Genomic DNA, 14,735 nt, shown 5'->3' with positions numbered 1-14,735 from the left:
ACTGAAAAAGTTTGCAAAGCAATTGATACCCTTCTTAATTTTTTAGCGTTTACTCAGAATGGTAAAATTGGAAGAGTAACTTTGAATGCTTCAAAGCTGTTTGAAAAAGAATTGTGCGAGAAAACAAATTAATTTTGCACTTTTTCACTTATGGTAACCATTCTAGTCTGGTACTGCACTTGTGTTTCATCAATGTGTTAACAGTTGTTAATAAGTTGTTCACTCTGTCATTATGTCTTATACAGGTTAAATAACTATATTGCTAGTTATATATTGGAAACTATAACATGTATTTGAAACATTACAAAATATTCTATTAGATTTTTCCGACAATGAAAAACTTGATTCTGAATTTAGACATGAACATACAAGTGGTTAATTTGAATTTACAAAAAAAAAACAACAATAACAACAACAACTAGGAAGCTTAATATCACCACCAAAGTTATTTTCAATAAGTATTAAAAGCTCAATATCACCACCAAAGTTATTTTCAATAAGTAAATTGTGAAACAACTTTTATACCAACTACAATTGTAATCTGAAATAAAAAATGTTCAATAAATTTTCCTCATATTCTAAAATATATAATAAAATATGTATAAGGTAATCTATAAAGTATGTGTTGAAAATAAAGTACTTAATATTTGTTGAAAATAAAGTACTTTAAATAAAGTATGGGAAATTCAGAACTCTTACTATAAAATTTAGTTACAAATCCACAGCCTTGTTAAACCTATCATCAGCTGAGTACACATCCCAACATCCCAGCTACCCAGTATTCCAACCTACCCAACTCATATGTCAGCCACTTTTGTGTGGCGATAACAGTAAATGTCGAGCTGTAGTAACTATGATGATTGAAAATCCATAAAATTATTTGGCAAAGAATTCCAGTCATTATCTATACGGTTATTTAAAAGTTTAAGTCTGACTTCGCAGTTTCTAACAATCTCTCAATGAAATCTTATGTGATGTTCAGCTCTGAGTGTTATGCTGCAAGGCTTTACGTGCCAGTCAATTAAGTTTAAATTGTTGAGAAGCTTATATTGTTGAATAAGATAACCTCTTTTCAGTCTGTCTTTAAGAGTAGTTAAATTCATCAATTTGCATCAAGTTTTGTAGTCTTTATTTTTTAAAGTCTGCGGAACCTTCGGGGCTTTGTGTTGTAACTTTTCAATTTTTTTTTATGTCACTAACAACGTTAATGACGTAAAAAGGGTTTTGAACTTGTATGGCAAACTCCAGATGTCTCTTTATACATATGTGTGTTTAAAAGCATTTTGTTTGCTTTATTTGCTGCTATGTTGCACTGCTGAACATGTTTAAGATACTTTTCAGTATTTCTCAGAGATAAGAATTCCAAGATCTCTTTTGGAATTTGTGACTTCTAAAACTACTTTGTTGGTCATGTCATCTTTGATTTCAGCCAACAAGTAATCAAATTTTATTGTTTTTGAGTTAACTTGCAAGACTTAACATTTTTTACATTTAACCAGGATTTAGTCAGGATTGTGTCTATTTAACAATCTCTTCTAGATTGGATTGTAAACTTGTTCTGTCTTGATCATTTTCAATTTTCATAAGCTTTGTGTCATCTGCTTACATTTTGCAAATGGCTAATTTGACATGATTTGACAAATTGTTATATAAATATATCAATAACAAATATAACAAAAAACATCGACCCTTAAACAAAATTTTGCAGAACATCGCTGGTTACATCAATCCAGTCAGATATTGAATCTCTGACAAACCGCAAGCAGAATCTATAAGATTCTGCTTGCGGTTTGTCACAAAGGCTTTTATCCAACTTAGAAAATTGCCATTACTACTATACATTTCAAGCTTTTGTAGCAGTCAAACATGCGAAACATTATCAAATGTCTTAGCAAAGTCAAGAAAAATTATTGGCTGTATCTGTTTTGCTGCTTTTTTTTATAAATAAATGTAACATCAGCTGTGAGCCAAAATGGAGGAAATTTAACTCAAAAATTTAACATAAGTAAAACTACAGTTGAAAGAGTTCAGAAATCACAAAATATTGTGACTTTGTGACACAAAATTTTGGGCAAACTATTTTGTTCCATTATTTGTGACTGTAGTCAGCAAAATACACCTTTTTTTTACTACAGGAGCTGAAAATGCAAAATTTTACTTAGAAGAAGAGTGCTTGCAAAAAGAGTTTTTGTCTTTTTTTATTTAAAAATTCTTTTTCCCTGATCTTGCATCTTGCCATTATTCAAAAGATACAATTTTATGATACCAACAGAATAAAGTATTTTGTGGCCAAGGTCATCAATCTACTAAATTGCCCAGAATTATGCCCTATTGAACACTTTAGGGTAATTGCTAAAGGAATATTGCAAAAAACATCTCAAATCGCCAAAATCATTGATGATTTTCAATATAAAAAGGAAACAACCTCAATTTCAACAAGTTCAATATAAAAACTCAACAATTTCAATATAAAAAGAAAACAACCAAAGCAAAGTCAGTGATAAAATTATGAAAGCTTTGATGGCAAAGGTGAAATGCAAAGTTTGCAAGTTTTAGCATCAACCAATCTAAAACTATTTTTTTTTTTTTAAATTATTGTTTAAAAAATAACCGTCAGTAAAAAAAATTTTATATATATTTTTCAATGACAAATTTACTTGTGATTTTTGTATGCATCATTTAAGATTTTAATAAAATATTTTGAATCTTTTTTATTAATTTTTTTGTAAGTTTATTTTTAGTTTGCTGTCTGGATTTTCATGATGTTTTTTTTTTATATGTAGAATTATTTTCTTAAAATAAGGGTTTAGTTGATACAGCAGTAAAGACAAGTCGAAGTGGATATTTGCAACGATGCCTTATCAAACATTTAGAAGCTTTGCGTGTTGAGTATGATATGACTGTTCGTGACGGAGATGGGTCTGTTATACAATTTCTTTATGGTGATGATGGAATTGATGTTTTACAAAACCAGTTTTTAAAAAAAGAGCAATACACAACTATTATTCAAAATTATAAGGTTTCTTTTTCTTAAACTAATTATATCAATAAATATAGCGATTACAGTTAATTTTTAATTGTTATTATTATTTAAAATATTTTTAACTTTTGACATTTAAAAATAAGTAGATGCAGATAATGACTATTGCACATATTACTTACAATAGATTATTTAATTTGGAAATTCATCTGAAGTAATTTCATGAATAGTAAATTCATTGCATGACTTATATATGCATAAAGGTATAAGTTTGTATTGTACACCTATTCTATTCCAGGCAGTAGGTGGTGCTATTTTACTAATGTTTATGTTTTTGACTTTTTTCAGGTATTTTGTGCAGTGCTTTTCTTTACTTACTAAACTGATAAAAGTAATTTTTAAATGCCTAAGTTGTTTAGTAGAAATTTTTACAAATGCATATTTTTTCTTAAAAATATTTCTTTGAATTATGAAATATAAAGTTAAACATGAATAAATCATGTTTTCATATATATTTTATATATAAAGAGTTATAAAAAAACTGTAGAGTGTTATAATCTACAAAATAACATTTCTTAATTAAAAATTAAAATCAACAAAAAACTAAAAACAACTAAAATCCACAAAATCACTCTCAGCCCTCAGAAAAAAAAGTTAAGCAATTTTTTGCAGACCTAAAACTATTTTAGTTTGCCATCAGTGTGAACATTTAGCATTAAATAGACAAACTTAATAAATGCTGAGATTGCTGACTTAACTTTCAAACAGACATTTGCTTAAAAATTTGAAAAACGATTGGAAAAAATTTTCAGTTTATTAAAAATTTAAATAAAAATTTGTTTAAATTAAATTTAAATAAAACATTTGTTTAAATTAAATTTGAAATAAAACATTTGTTTAAATTAAATTTAAATAAAACATTTGTTTAAATTAAATTTAAATAAAACATTTGTTTAAATTAAATTTAAATAAATCATTTGTTTAAATTAAATTTAAATAAAAAATTTGTTTAAATTAAACTTAAATAAAACATTAGTTTAAATTAAATTTAAATAAAAAATTTGTTTAAATTAAATTTAAATAAAACATTTGTTTAAATTAAATTTAAATAAAACATTTGTTTAAATTAAATTTAAATAAATCATTTGTTTAAATTAAATTTAAATAAAAAATTTGTTTAAATTAAACTTAAATAAAACATTAGTTTAAATTAAATTTAAATAAAACATTTGTTTAAATTAAATTTAAATAAAAATTTGTTTAAATTAAATTTAAATAAAAATTTGTTTAAATTAAATTTAAATAAAACATTTGTTTAAATTAAATTTAAATAAAACATTTGTTTAAATTAAATTTAAATAAAACATTTGTTTAAATTAAATTTAAATAAAACATTTGTTTAAATTAAATTTAAATAAAACATTTGTTTAAATTAAATTTAAATAAAACATTTGTTTAAATTAAATTTAAATAAAACATTTGTTTAAATTAAATTTAAATAAAACATTTGTTTAAATTAAATTTAAATAAAACATTTGTTTAAATTAAATTTAAATAAAACATTTGTTTAAATTAAATTTAAATAAAACATTTGTTTAAATTAAATTTAAATAAAACATTTGTTTAAATTAAATTTAAATAAAACATTTGTTTAAATTAAATTTAAATAAAACATTTGTTTAAATTAAATTTAAATAAAACATTTGTTTTGGCTATTTTATTTTAACTATTTTATAAAATGTTTTTATTAATTCTATTTTATTTTATTAATAAATGGTTTTATTAATTCTAAATAATTCTAAATGGTTTTCCATTTTTATTTTAATTGTTATGTTTACAATTTAAATTTAAATTCTAGAAAAATATTTATTAAAATCTTAATAGAAACTTAGTAAAAAAAAATTAATAAGCCTATCCCCATTTTTTTATAATCGTTAACTCAAAACAAAGATTTTAAAGATATTTAAAACGGACAGCTACAACGTGTATAATAAATAATTTTAAATGTATTCTACAAGATAGAGTGATCAATTTGTGATAAGTGCAAAGTCAAAATCTTATTTAAATTTTATTTGACACTGTGTTCTTTTTTGGCGTCTGTAAGATAATGTTTGATACTTGTTTTATATGTATTTATTTTTATTGTATTTTATTTAGTATTTTTTTATTGTGCTCAACACTTTCTTACTCCGGATTCAATTCTTTATCTCTATAAATCTTAAATCTGTCCTTGTATGGAATACTGTTGCCATATCATAGGCAAGGTGCAAAAACGCATTGTAAACATAGTTGGGCCTGCTCTTGCAGCCAACCTCCAACCATTTTCACATCATCATAATGTTGCTTCTCTTTCTCTTTTCTTCAAGTACTATAATGGGCATTGCTCTAAAGAGCTAGAGTCTCTTGTGCCATCTACTAAAATTCATTTGCGTGTTACTCGTTATTCAATTAAGTGTCATCCTTTTTCTGTGACTGATCTAAGTGCTCCAAAAACTCTTATTCGTCTAGTTTTTTTCCTAGAACATTGGTTCTTTGGAGTTTGCTTCCTTCATCTTGCTTTCCTGATTCATCTAATTTGCAATCTTTTAAGTTGTCTGTCAATCATTATCTTGCTCTACAAACTTCATCTTTTCTCTTCCAACTCTAATAGTGGTTGCTTGCAGCCTTGTTGGAAGCAAAGATGTTAAAAAAATAAATTAAAAAAATTTAACTTTTGTTATTTAGTACTGTATTTGCTAAATAACAAAAAAGTTTTTTTTTTGTTTAAATTTTTAGGCTTATGAGATGCTGTTGAAACCATTAGAAATGCAAAAGCATGTGGATTTAACAAAAGCTTTGAAAATACAAAAAAAAGTGAGTATAATCTAAAGAAACATTTTAAGTGTAGAATTTTTTTACTTTTAATAAAATTTTAAACAGTATTCAAAGACATGAAAATAAGACATACTAAACTGTTTTGAAAGTATTTATACCAACAGTTCGAATTTGTTCAAAACCAATAATTATAAACTTTTATTTTACAAGTAACCCATGGTTTTTTTTTTTTTTTTAAAAAAATGGTTTTTTTGCAACCCTGCTTTTTGTTAACATCTTTCTATTATTAATATTATTATTATTCATTCATTCACAGTTCAGTAAGCATTAATTACCTCAAATTTTTCTATTGTTAGCTTTATCTTTTTAGTTTTTTATAAATTTCATTGTTTTTAGTGTTATCGTTGGAAGAAGCACAATGGCATTCCATTCTCAAGTCTTTGTTCACATCTCCGCACATCACCATTTAACTATTTTGAATCCGAGAAAAAGAGAAAGTTTAAAAAAAAATATTCTTCATCCAACATTAATAAGTTTGGTCGTTCAGAGGTTTTTTATTTTTGAAATAGTTTTTTCTAATAAATTATTATTATTTATATTATCTATATAGATTGATATTATATATATTATTTTTTAATCTTTGAAAATTTTTATTTAAATTTTTAGGTGGAGTTGAAACTATTAGAGAAGTGGTATAAAATTGAAGATCAAAATAGGTTATCTTTTTTTCTGCTCTACATCGTTTTTTTTTTGTTTTTTTGTTTGTTGCAGGTCTAATCTAAATCACATTTTTAAATAATAATTCAATTATGTTTAGATAAAGGACAATATTTAAGACGCACAATATTTGTTAGTTTAGATGTTATAATTTTTTTTTTCTTTTCCTTTTTAATTTGACAAGTTAATAAGTTTAAGTTTAAAATGGTAGCTTTTAGGTGAGCTTTAAAACTCTAAAACATATTCTGGTTGACTTTAAACAGCTGTGTTAGTAAAGTGCTGTTGTCTACTTAAACAATTTTTATTAACTCAGATGTCACACCATCTTTGTATGTACTTTTTTTTTTTAAACATTGCTTGTACTGTTGGATCATTTCTAAATAAAGATGTTAGATCATTTCTAAATAAAATTTCTAAAACCATCAGAATAAACAAGTGCAATTATGACATTAAGTAATCTACAAGATAAATCATTCAGGAGTATCAAAAAAAAATTATTTTTAATTATTTATTTTATATTATTTTTAAAAGTTTAAATTTTATCTTTTTGTAATGGCTCTTCATTCAAATTTTATCACTTTTCAAATTTTCAAACACTTCATTCAAATTTTATCATTTTTTATTTTTTTTTTCAGCTGAAATTGCACTAATTAATAACATCTCTGCTTCTGTGATAGGCGGTTTTCCAATAATGGCACTAATTACTAACATCTGTGGTAGGTGGTACTCCGATAATGGTACTTATTATTAACATCTCTGCTTTTGCAATAGGTGATGCTCCAATAATGGCACTAATTAATAACATCTCTACTTCTGAGATAGGTGGTGCTCCAATAATGGTTTATATTCATTCCGAGTTCGATCCCCACCACGTCCCTGGTAGTACCGCGCTCAACTTGTTTCTCCGCGCAGCGGCCTTGTTCGTCAAGGTTCGTGTTTCGGAGTTATAGAGTTGAAAGAGGGTTATAACCACAATTAAGTAGCCTCCTCATCTGTAGTGGCCTTCTGGGGCTTGGGGAGGTGAAATAACAAAAAAATATATATATAGTTTAACTTCTTTTTCATATCCTTTTTCTCTTGATTTGGTTTAATGTTATCTTTTTTAATACTCAGACGATTTTCGTGACATATTTTTGTAATCTTGAATTCTATGTGCTTAAAGAATATTTTATTAAGTTATCTTTAACTTTTTTATTAAATGTTTGCAAGATTTCTTCCAATTGTTTTTTATTTTTTATGTTTATAACAAAATAAGTACTTTAGATGTGTTGTTTTGTTTTGTTTTTTTCATTTTTTTTATTGTTGGTGAAGCTGTATTTGTTATAACATAATTGTTTATATTATTAATAATATTTTTTTTTATATTATTAATCATATTTATTTTATATTATTAATTATATTTATCTTTATATTATTAATCGTATATATTGTTATAACATATTTGAAAATTGTATCTCATTTAAAATTTATAAGTTATATAATCTTTAAATGATAATTAAATAACTAGTTATGATAAAAAATGGCATTGATTTAAAAATTTTTAAGAAGTAACTTTTTGGTGTACTTGATACACTGAAAATTTTAATGCATCCACTTAGAGTTTTGGAAATTAATTTTAAAATAGATGACTGTAAGTTGCAACTGTTTCTAGATATACATCAGCTGCATAGCCAATGAAAGATTGATCTGCTGAATGGCCAATGATTAAGTTTTTCGCATACCAAAACACGCTCAAATATCTTAAATCAAAATGTTTAAAAAAAAATTGAAGGAAAAATATATTATATATATAAATGCATGTTAAATCTAGATATGAACTGATAACATTTATTTTTAATAATGAAGTTTTATGCTGTTTGCTTTATTTTTAAAAAAATATTTTCGTATTTAACATAAAACCTCTAATTTTAGTTTATCAGCAGTAACATTCTGTACTTAATAAGTACAATTTTTACTATGTTATTGACAATATTTAATAAATAAGTTCATTATACTAAAAAAGTTTTTCTTTGTTTTAAAAAAGCTTAAGGTTTTTTATTCAAATCATTAAAATCAGACTTCAGTTTTTGGGCCCTTCTTTTACAGATACTTCTATTTAGAAACAGAAACATATTTATGTCATTTTGTCATATTATGAACACTTATTAAAAAATTTAATTATTAAAGTCAAATCTTTTTTTCTGATTTTTTGTATACTTGACAGTGGGTATTGTGTATAATTGACAATTGACGCAGTATATACTAATTTTGAGAAAGCTTTTGACAAAGTTCAACACAAATATTTAATACACAAGCTAAAGTCATAATCAATAATAGTTTGCTTTTGGTGTGATTGCAGGTAAAATTTAAATTTGGTGTGCACTTGATCTACTTACAATTTACATTCCTATTCCTATTGGTTGCCTGGTTGCAATGTTTGTAGACAGACTTCCATGCTTTTGAGCAAATTTAACACTTAGCTGCTAAATTATAACATCGATAAAGCAATTATTAATTGCTGTTTTGCAAAGTTGACACTTTCAACTAATTTTTTTACTTCTTGTAATCCTGTATTGTCTTAATGTTGTTATTGTATTTTTGTTTTTTACAATATAAGTATTTATGAGATATTACAATATAAAGCAGTATACTTTTTAATATTTTTTCTTATGTTGTTATAGAGAGAAAAATATATTATAAATATATCTTTCAATAACTTCATTTTATAATGGATTTTTTTTTTTTTTTTTTTTTGCTTTAGATACGCAGATTTTTATTTAAAATATAACTTAAAATTAAAAATTTTTTTGAATAGGTACTTAAGTAAATGTCGACCTTGTCCTGATACTGTGCTGTCATTGTTTAATCCTTCATGTTACTTTGGTTCTGTATCAGAAAAATTCAGAGATGAACTTGATGAGTATATTCGATTGAATCCTGATTCAATTTTATCAGATAATAATGAAGAAAATGAAAGGTGTGATTTCTATTAAATTTTTTTTTTTAATTCTTTCATATTCCTATTCATATTCTTTGTATTATTTTAATACAACACTGTATTATCTTTAGGTTTTAGTATTAGAAGTTCAACACAAGTATTTTTTATTTGTTTATTTGCAAAATTTGAAAAAAATATGTATTACTTTAGAAAAATATCTCCTGAAACATTTCGTCCGTTTATGTATGCCAAATATTTACGCTCAGTTGTACATCCTGGAGAAGCTGTTGGATTATTGGCATCACAGGTATTTTTTTTATTTGTTTACTTATATATCTAGTTTTTTATTTCATATTTGATAATTTTTTTTAATTTAATTATTTTATTTGGTTAAAAATTTTTTTAAATTGATAATAAACAGTAAGCAACTTGTGAAATGTGTCATTATTGATTTTAATATCAATAAATGTTTATTTGCTTATTAAATAAGACAAGGAGGTTCCATTAATGGTACACAATTAACACCAACATGTACTTGTGTGTACTTCATTTAAATCATTTTGAAAATAGTTATAATCTAAAACAAGAGTTGTTACAATAACAAATACAATAAATATAACAAAATTTATTATTTTTAACATGACAAATACAACTTAGTAACACAATAGCAATAACATGACCCTAAAAAAATTTTGTTGCCAATAAACAATGTTATCAGTAAACAAAGTTATTTATACCATAATAATTTTTAAATCGACTTTTTTTTTTTTAACAGTTAGCTAATGATCAATAAAGTAAAGCTCAATTTATGAAAATTTACTAAGTTAAACCATATTTCAACAGACAGCAAATTTAAACTATATTTCAACAGACAACAAATTAAAATTTCAACAGGCGGCTATTTAAAATATTTTTAAATTAAAACTAAATAATAAAACAGTAACAAAAGATAATAATAAAAATTAAAAATCTAAATCTTTTTGAAACAAAAAGAAAAAACAAACAAAACTATTTTTTTACAACAAAAGTTTCTATTATATATAAAGTCTTTTGACATAATGCAAAATAAAGTGATTTTGGCCTGGGAGGTTATTGCCAAATTATAAAAAATAGTTTTAATTTTTAAAAACTACTTTGTTTGTGTTAACTTCCAAATTTAAAATTATCATAAAAGTAAAGTAATTTTATTTATTACTTAAATTAATTATTTATAAATTAATTAATTAAATTAATTAATTATAGTTTACTATTGATATAAACTTGTGTTTGTTTATTAGAGTATATAAAAGTTGTAAAAATTATATGCTGCAAAATTATTAGTTGGTTGAAACTGCTGTTAATATTATATGGGGTGGGTTGTGATGTTATAACTTATAGTAAATTAAAAAAAAACTAAAAAGTATTGGCCACAACTTGTGACTTTGACCTAAGTGAAAAGTGGGGTGACTTTGACCTAAGTGGAAAAATGTAATTAATTGATTTTGAACGTTATCTTTTTTATTTATTTTTTAGTTAATGTTGTCTGTAGATATAATATATAATAATGTAGATATAATAAGATTTAATTTTGAGTTTCTGTTTTTAGGATAGTATACAAATAAATTATATTTGTAGTATAGAGATCATGCCAAGAACATATAAACATTTTGCTAGAAGTTGTGGTTATGTTCTATATACCCAGGAAACATTAACCAAAAGTTTAAATGAAGTAAGAAGTGGTAAGTTAACATAAGCAAGTGCTTCTTTGATCTTTAAAGTTCCTCTTTCAACAATAAAGAATAAACTGAAAAGATTATATAATAAAAAAAAGGTGGTTGCATAATATTTACTAAAATCAAAGAAGAAATTTTTGCAAACTAGGTTATAACTATGTCTTCTATTAGATTCCCAGTTGAGTGTTATGATTTTTGCAATGTTGTAAAGTTTTATGCAGACAAAGGAATGTTTATTAAGCAATTTGTAGGAAATATGCCTGGTGTTAATAAACAATAAAGTGTTGGATTTGCAAGATATATTAAAAGGGAGAGAACAGAAATAGGTACTGTTATTATTAACAATTTTTTAAATAAAATCACAACTGGCACGGGTGTTCCTCCATCGAACATTTGGAATTATGATTAAACTAATTTTACTGATCTGGTAATAAACTAATGATGCAAGAATCAAAGTATCCTGAGAGGATAATTAGTTTAACAAACTCTGCTATATCTTTGTATTGTGGTAATGGAGAAGGGTATCTCTCAACATGTCTACAAAGCAGATTCAATGTGGAAATTTTGGACAGAAAATGGACTAACTGCTTGAACAGTGGATGGTTTGATTTTTTAGTATTGCCTGAACTAAAAAAACTCCTAAAAAAAAGTTTATATTTAGACAATCACATATAAATACATATGTTCTGTCTTTGTGTGAAGAAGACAACATCATATGTAATGCACTTCCTCCGAACTTCATGCATTTAATGCAACTATCAAATGTTGTATGTTTTCGGTTTATTTACAAAAAAAATTTTTAGTCGCTTTCGAAAAGATTCTCGTTCAGCAGCATTTAACCTCATTTTAAATAATTGTGTTTCAAATAATAAAGTTTATATTTTATAGAACGTTTATGCCTACGCATAAAATCACAAAAACTAATTATTATGCTCAAATAATGAAATTAGGATTCGTCCGATAACTTTCGCATCACCCGTTATTGTGACTAAGTGAAGATAAATTGTTTTATGCGCATTGGATGTGTCTAGCCTTCACTAACAATTTAATATATCTAACTGAGTTTTGGCCAAAAATGAATATAAGGGTGTTTCTCAAGTGACTGATTCAATTATATTTTGCTTCTAGGCGACCAAAGTCACCACCTCTTTAGAGGTGACTTTGCCCCACCATTAATAAAAATAAAAACAGAAAAAAATTTTTAAAAAGTTAGTTACGTTTATATCTGTAAATAAATAAATATAAAAATTTAACTTCTTTTAATTAAAGAATGCGTTAAATGAAAAATCAATTTTTATCATTTTTAATTAAAAAAAGAGATAATAAAATATATATACTTTATCCACTGAAGATGTTTAAGATACTTCAGATTTAAAAAAATAAATATTTTTTAAAGTTAGTGATACAACAACTCAAGTCTTCTTTTTACCCAGGTCATGTATTTTTTTTGTTTTATGCAATTTATAAACTCATCTATAATAAGAAAAAGAAAAAATGTTTTTAAGTTAAAGATTAAAAACTTTAAAATATTTTCAGAACCAACTTACCAATCAAAAAAATGCTAACATTATATTTTTAAATATGTTAGCATTAATTTCATTCATTATAATATAATTTTTGCAATTTAACAGTAAACATTAACATTTAAATTGTAAAAATTAAATTATAATGAATGAAATTAATTTGTGAAATAGCTAACTTCGGAACATGGAACAAGCTCTGCACATTTATATGTTTATACTTATTTCAAATTAGGATGCTTTACAAAAAAATGTGCTGATTGGAGCCTGGGAACAAAAATCCTAAAATTTTGGCCACAATTACCTCCAGCATGAGAGCAACAAGTTGATAAAACGTTTTATGCACTTTTCTTTTATAAATTTATAACAAAGATAAATTTTAAATTTTACACAATCTTTTAGCGTTCAAAAGTTATGACTATATAAAGTTTGAACTCCCCTCAATTAGAGGGGGTTACAAATTTTATAAGGTTTAAATTGCAAAACATAAAATGTTTGGAGCTTGTTGCATGTAGGTATAAATTTTTTTCTTAAGTTTTAAAGAATAGCTTAAATCTTTAAATTCTTTTTTAGTTTTCATTTACTTTTTTTTATTTTTACTTTTAGATATGTATCAAATTTTTGTGTGGGGGCTCCTGAAACTCTTATTTTGTCTTATTTACTTGAACTGTTAATTCTTATTGTTAGTAAAATTGTAAAATTTTCTTGTTAGTCAATTGGTGAACCATCAACACAGATGACACTTAATACATTTCACTTTGCTGGTCAGAGTGACATGAACGTAACACTAGGAATTCCTCGATTAAGGTATTAATAGTTACAAAAATTAAAAACTTATTAAATAATGATGGTAACCTATATTTTGTTTTCAAAATACTTTAGAGAAATACTGATGACAGCTAGTGAAAATATACAAACGCCACAAATGGATATTCTTGTTTGCACTGGAAAAGATGACGAGGCGAAAAAAATATGCAGACATCTTAATAAAGTAAATCTCATACAGGTGATTTAAAAGATTATTTTATTTTTAATTTTAAGTAAGTATTTTTAAGTTTGTCAAGAAATTTGTAAATAAAATATTTTAAAAGTGTATTGAATTTTAGATAAATGACAGTGAATGGCTGTCATTTCAAGTGATTGGCTGTTGTTTTATATGAATGAGTATAACTTTAGATAAGTGAATGTTATTCACAGTGAATGTCTTTTCACAGCTACAGCTACCATTTTAGTGAAATAACTGTTTTTCTGATGAATGAATCTTTTATTTTTTTAGGTGATGAAGCACTTGTCAGTGTTTGAGTGTTTAACAAGAAAGTATGATGATAATACGTTGTGTCGTCAATTCAGGATTCGCATTGAGTTTCTACCTGAGAATATTTATGTTGATAATTATGATGTCACTCCTGTTTCAATTATCAAATATGTTGAAACTGTATTTATAAAAAAATTATGCGTTCATATTTTAAAAGTAATGAAAGATAAAGAGAAACAGAAGTAAAATATATATATACATATTATTGTTAATTTTTTTAATTTTAAAGTTTTATGAGCATCACTACTTTTTTGTTTTACAGATTAATTGAATCACACACAACAAGAGTTCCTGCTGCTCCAGGTAAGTTTTTTTGTTAAGACTTCTTGCTGCTCCAGCTAGGTCTTAATAAGAAGGTACTCCAGCCAGTATAAAACAAGCTCTTCAATTATAATTTATAAAATGTTTAATGATAAATTTTTTTTGTTACAGCAAACAATGATGAAGACTCAAGGAATCCACCTGATGAGCCAGATGATGCAGCGGATTTATCTGATGATGAGTTTGGAGATGGTGATGCTGCAGCTACAAAAGAAATGAATAGAAAAAAACAAGTATTCTTTTTTATTTTTAAAAAACAAGTGTTTTTTTTTGTGTTTTTTTTAAATAAAGTATACTCATATTTTTACTTTTAAAGAAATTTTTTATTTTATGAGTTGTTCAAAAAATGAAAACAATTATTATTTTTAACAAGTTACAAGTAAAAATATGGAGAAACTTTGAAAATAAATGGAGTGAACTTGAATGACCATGAATGGAG

At 24.8% G+C, this 14,735-nt stretch overlaps 1 protein-coding gene across 2 annotated transcripts in view; it reads left to right on the top strand.

The window, feature by feature from the left end:
- LOC100211313 (DNA-directed RNA polymerase I subunit RPA1) overlaps positions 1-14,735 on the top strand; it is an 81,996-nt gene that overhangs the window by 50,429 nt on the left and 16,832 nt on the right. For both annotated transcript variants that reach the window (XM_065792775.1, XM_065792774.1), the window contains exons 21-31: positions 2,804-3,019; positions 5,756-5,833; positions 6,191-6,343; positions 6,461-6,510; positions 9,306-9,467; positions 9,639-9,735; positions 13,373-13,467; positions 13,543-13,666; positions 13,937-14,157; positions 14,238-14,278; positions 14,408-14,529. In XM_065792775.1, coding sequence (XP_065648847.1) covers positions 2,804-3,019; positions 5,756-5,833; positions 6,191-6,343; positions 6,461-6,510; positions 9,306-9,467; positions 9,639-9,735; positions 13,373-13,467; positions 13,543-13,666; positions 13,937-14,157; positions 14,238-14,278; positions 14,408-14,529 — 1,359 coding nt within the window. The remainder of the gene's footprint in view (positions 1-2,803; positions 3,020-5,755; positions 5,834-6,190; positions 6,344-6,460; positions 6,511-9,305; positions 9,468-9,638; positions 9,736-13,372; positions 13,468-13,542; positions 13,667-13,936; positions 14,158-14,237; positions 14,279-14,407; positions 14,530-14,735) is intronic.

This window comes from Hydra vulgaris, chromosome 03, assembly GCF_038396675.1.
Source record: "Hydra vulgaris chromosome 03, alternate assembly HydraT2T_AEP".
NCBI classification, from domain to species: Eukaryota; Metazoa; Cnidaria; class Hydrozoa; order Anthoathecata; family Hydridae; genus Hydra; species Hydra vulgaris.
This window is presented reverse-complemented; position numbering and strand designations above follow the sequence as displayed.